Raw genomic sequence first — 5,224 nt, forward strand, 5'->3', positions numbered from 1 at the left:
TACCCAAAATATTACTTCTGGGTTAACAGAGATTAAATATAGTATGTCCAGGTGTGCTTGATAAAAATTGTTATTAACCAAGACTGTAAGAACCCCAGAATCTATCTAGTTTATTAATCAAGACATAATCCTAAACTATGTTTCACTCACCAATGTTCCCCTCTTTGCCTTGCATGTTCAGTTGATGATGTAGTTCTTGTAGGCATCATCAAGGAGAACATATATTTTAAAAGAGGAAACGTCACAAATCTTGAATGTTTTTGCTCAATCTTTATTCATACCTCCAATCTCTACTTCACATCTAACAGAAAGCCACTTTATCTTAGTCTCTATTAGGCAAAGTCATTGGCAAGTCAAAATCCACGCACAGCGCAGGTTTGATTCTCTTGTCAGTGTGTGTAGACTGCAGATATACACAACATATACTTACAGTATACCATATATAAATCTAATTAAGAATCATTTTACAGATAAAAACAGGTCTAAAAAACAAACATTAGGTTTTTGAACTGAGCTACACCAGTAAGATAATGCCAAGACACACTTGTTAGAAGTGTGTTCAGTAGTCATTTGTTCAGTAGTAATTTTCAAGGAGGTTGGGACTCCTATAAGTTAGCCAGAGATTCAGCAAGGCATATTTCAATTAATGTAGTCAGTGAAGCACACAATGTATGCAGTGCTGATGACAACATAATGGTGCTGTCAAGACATCTGGAGCCTTGGTTACAGAGCTTTAGGGCCAGAATAGCAATCATACAATCATACTTGCTAATGCCAAAATATGTGAGAGCACACAAGCAAAACAAAATCAGATCTATGAGAGGTCATGAGCTATATTTTTTAGGTGATTGCTTGTAATGCTGAATAATATGATTGAATATCCTGTGTTTTCTATGAATATTGTTACACTATGGTATAATAGCTTGTTGCATAAACAAACATCAACCATACCCTTATAACTAGTTCATAAGCACGAGCATAAGATGTTTACTCATATGACACATAACATGCTATAATTCTGCATAACAGCTTATTCCATACTTATAAACTAGTTGTAATGTTTTGTGGTATTGTCATGAATTTCAGAATTAGATTACTTTAAGTTAACATTTGGAATGAATGACAATTAATACACCCATCTTATGCAGACATTCTAGTTGCTAACATGAGAAACCCATGGATATGTTACCGTGCTTCTTTCAGATTATTTGAAACGGTCCATTTCAATTACTGAAATAAATATAGAAATCCAAGCAATTTTATAACTCAAAAAGTCCATACACTTTAAAAATAAACAAAGCATTTCAATCACATATTCACATATGAAATATAATCACATATTTGAAACATAACCTCAGCATATCTTTCAGTATAATACAGCTTGATTGTGAAAGGGATTTCTATAAAACAGAAATATTTTCCAATCACTGTCATTCAGATCTTAAGATTTCCATAAATGACCAATAATACACCTTGTGATATTAAAAGTCATCATATGACACGCTGCAGGAGAGCCAAGACTAAAACATGCTCATTCAGTAACCTCTGAAACCCAAAACTAGAATCTAGCCTACAGTCTTTCATGAGAGATCACTCATTCAGTAACTCACCAATGCAAAGCCAGCACACATTAAAGCCGGGGAGTCAAACATACTCAACATACTTTAAAACTACTAAAACCAAATCGAAACTGTGTAGAAATCATATAATGGACTTACATTCATACAGTTTCTTGACTGTGTCCAGCTTGTTATCAATCACTGAAATTAAAGCTTGACAGTCAGAATAGAGGATTTTTTTTGTTGCACAATTTGATTGCGAGTAAATACTGTATAACACATTTTCAAAACGTCACTCCGGACCTCGTTCGTTGAGGACCGAATGCGGCCCCCTGGGCAAAATCCGTTTGACGCCCCTGCATTAAAGCGATAGATATCCACTCCTCCACAGTTCACACACAACCCGCTCCTGTCCTGTCTAACCCTGAAATATAGTCACTCACAAAATCATGGAATTACATCATGAAGTGAACAGAAATGTGTTGAAATGAAATTTCAATCAAAGATACAGAGTAAGCATTCTATTATATTGGATACACATAATACTTTTTAGAATGCAAAAAGGGCTGCAATTCCACTGAATTTCTTTCATTCATTATTTGGAAGGTCTTTAAAGTGCAGTACTGTTTCTCTTTTTGGAAGTGATTTTATCACTGAGCTCATACCACAGCTAGGGGATACACTTCAGACATTGCCTACCTGAGGTTAATCCAGCAGGGATTTACTTGTCTTTCAATAAATACATGATAAATAGCTAATTGAAAATGAATGACATCTTCTGAAGGCTTTACTACCCTCTGTTATGGTTCAATTGAATTGTGTACAGATTCCAACACAAACACTGGACATGGAGAGTGGGGGTGTGTATAGGATCTGGAATAAGCAGGGATGCAGGTTGTTGATATGGATAAGCAAAGAGGGTGTGTGTGGTTGAGTCAAGCCACTTGGCATGGACACAGATGTCCATATGGGCTGATTGTAAACTGTTAGCCAGAGAGGCTAATGCAAGGCTGCATCCAAACGCATGGGCATTATAAAAGGCAGTTTGGCTACATGTGCCAGAAATGAAATGTTGAGACACATCCATGTGTGGAATGATAGAAATGTCACACTGTATAAATTAACACATGTGCACACACACAGAAACATACAGTACACTCAAGCACACATGCATACTAGACATGTCACAGACATATCTGGCATGCTTTTCTGAAGAAAACAGTTTTCTTTATAAATTCTTGTACCCACCTAGAGGTCTGATAACTTTCCTATATACATAAATAAACAATTCATATATGCTATGTGTATATATCTTGAAATATTCAATATTGAAATATACATATACATTTCAAATATATTTATATCATTATTTTCATCTTCAAACATTTTTAAGATATAGTCACAGTTTAGTAATAAAACACTTATGTAAGAACACAGGTCTCCCTCATTGTCTTGCTGCAGTATCCCTTTTTCAAGTATCAATGACTTCTTAGTCTGCATGCTGTCTTTTCCTATAGAAAAGACTACTGGTCAAGTTGTACTACATTCTCGGGTCTTACGGATCGATAAACTAATTTTGTTAAATGTGCAACAAATAATGGAACTAATTATCACTGTGCATGAAACAAATCACCAGTAACAGATAAATAAAAGCTCTGTATTGTTGCAGTACTTTGAAAGTAGAAGTGACAGGCAAGCTATCATTCTTAAAAATGGATCAAAATACTGTTCCACAACTGATAAGTTTGATAAGTCTGATAGACAATGAACTGCATTACCCAACTAGTACAATAGTGGCAATACAACGTAAAGGTCATTCATAAACCTTCAAGAAGACTCTAAATTCCATAAATTCCTGTTGTTAACAGGAGATCCATTTGCCACCAAGCATGGATGTTTTGACATGCCACATTACATATCCTCTCTATCCCCAACAACATCCTGCAATCTCTTAACGTTTCTCTTTATTGAGTACCTGTGAGAAGGAACCTCCTCCACCTAAGTCAATCATTATGCAAATTCCATCCCAACAGCCTAGCTCTAGGTGATTAGGGAAACCAGCCCTTATGCACTGTTGAGCCCGGGGGAAAAAACAAGGCAGTTGAGACATTTCAGTGGAAATGTGCTTGCACATACATATACTCTATAATATATATTTGCTGGTGATCCTGCTACTCTAGAGCATGATCTGTGGCCACGATCAGAGGAGTTCATAAAAGGGACACTGCAGCGCGGACCTGTAGGGGAGGATCGGTTTGGAACAGTCAAGGGAGTGTAGAAAGTCTAGAGACTGTAGGTCCCCTTTCCTCGTCTCTCCTCTTTTGTTTGTCTTTAGACACTCACAGAGCAGGAATGGAACCACAGACATTGAGAGAAGTTAAGGTGAGGAGTAAAATCACATGCTAAGCTTTTTGTTGTCCTCCATTCCCCATGTGGTAATGGCATACAGTACGATGTCCTTCCAACATTAAAAGACAAAGAAAAATAAGAGACAGAAGTGGCGTCAAGGTAAGCGGAGCTGTTGCCTTCCCACGATGCCTCAGTGCTGTGGGAACCCCACTGTTCAATTCCTGTCTGTGATAGGGGCACTTCCTGACCTGCGGGATCATGACCTCTGTGAGCTGGGGGACGGCAGCCGGTAGGCGGTCCCTGTCACACTGGGGCCAGCTTGCCTGGCGGTCGGTTGGTCTCTTGTCTCTCTTTGTTTTGTTTGCATACTTACACACAAACAGTTCCTATATTGCACACCATGTCCTCATGGCCTAAGGTCGTATGTCAGTGGTAACAGCTTCTTTTCTCCTCAGCTTCTGAGCTGTAGTCCCTTAAGCCAATACCCCTTTGAAGGTTCAGTAGAGAGTCTTTCATCTGTAGAGGAAAACAGAAAACATTAAAACCCTGCAAGTAACTATAATCATAGTTTCTTATGAGAATTATCTTTCACACTTTGAGACCCTGCACGAAAACCTAGAGGATTTGATTCTTAGCCTTGTGTATTAACACAAGGCTAAGAATCAAATCCTCAAGCTGGCCCCAGTGTGACAGGGACCGCCTACCGGCTGCTGTCCACCAGCTCACAGAGGTCATGACCCCGCAGGTCAGGAAGTACCCCTTTCACAGACAGGAATTGAACAGTGGGGTAATGCTTGTAACTGTATCTGTCCTCCCTACCTGGTCTAATAGTACCACCGTTCCCTACCTGGTCTAATAGTACCACCGTTGCCTGCCTGGTCTAATAGTACCACCGTTGCCTGCCTGGTCTAATAGTACCACCGTTGCCTGCCTGGTCTAATAGTACCACCGTTGCCTGCCTGGTCTAATAGTACCACCGTTGCCTGCCTGGTCTAATAGTACCACCGTTGCCTGCCTGGTCTAATAGTACCACCGTTGCCTGCCTGGTCTAATAGTACCACCGTTGCCTGCCTGGTCTAATAGTACCACCGTTCCCTGCCTGGTCTAATAGTACCACCGTTGCCTGCCTGGTCTAATACTACCACCGTTCCCTGCCTGGTCTAATACTACCACCGTTCCCTGCCTGGTCTAATAGTACCACCGTTCCCTGCCTGGTCTAATAGTACCACCGTTCCCTACCTGGTCTAATAGTACCACCGTTCCCTACCTGGTCTAATAGTACCACCGTTCCCTGCCTGGTCTAATAGTACCACCGT

General features: G+C 39.7%; 1 protein-coding gene across 12 annotated transcripts in view; it reads right to left on the bottom strand.

The window, feature by feature from the left end:
• Positions 1-250: 250 nt before the first annotated feature.
• Positions 251-5,224, bottom strand: part of LOC106612972 (protein Aster-B) — a 98,598-nt gene continuing 93,624 nt past the window's right edge. For all 12 annotated transcript variants that reach the window (XM_045724664.1, XM_045724656.1, XM_045724662.1 and 9 more), the window contains one exon: positions 251-4,424. In XM_045724664.1, coding sequence (XP_045580620.1) covers positions 4,335-4,424 — 90 coding nt within the window. In that variant the 3' untranslated portion in view covers positions 251-4,334. The remainder of the gene's footprint in view (positions 4,425-5,224) is intronic.

The sequence above is a fragment of the Salmo salar genome, chromosome ssa09, assembly GCF_905237065.1.
Source record: "Salmo salar chromosome ssa09, Ssal_v3.1, whole genome shotgun sequence".
NCBI classification, from domain to species: Eukaryota; Metazoa; Chordata; class Actinopteri; order Salmoniformes; family Salmonidae; genus Salmo; species Salmo salar.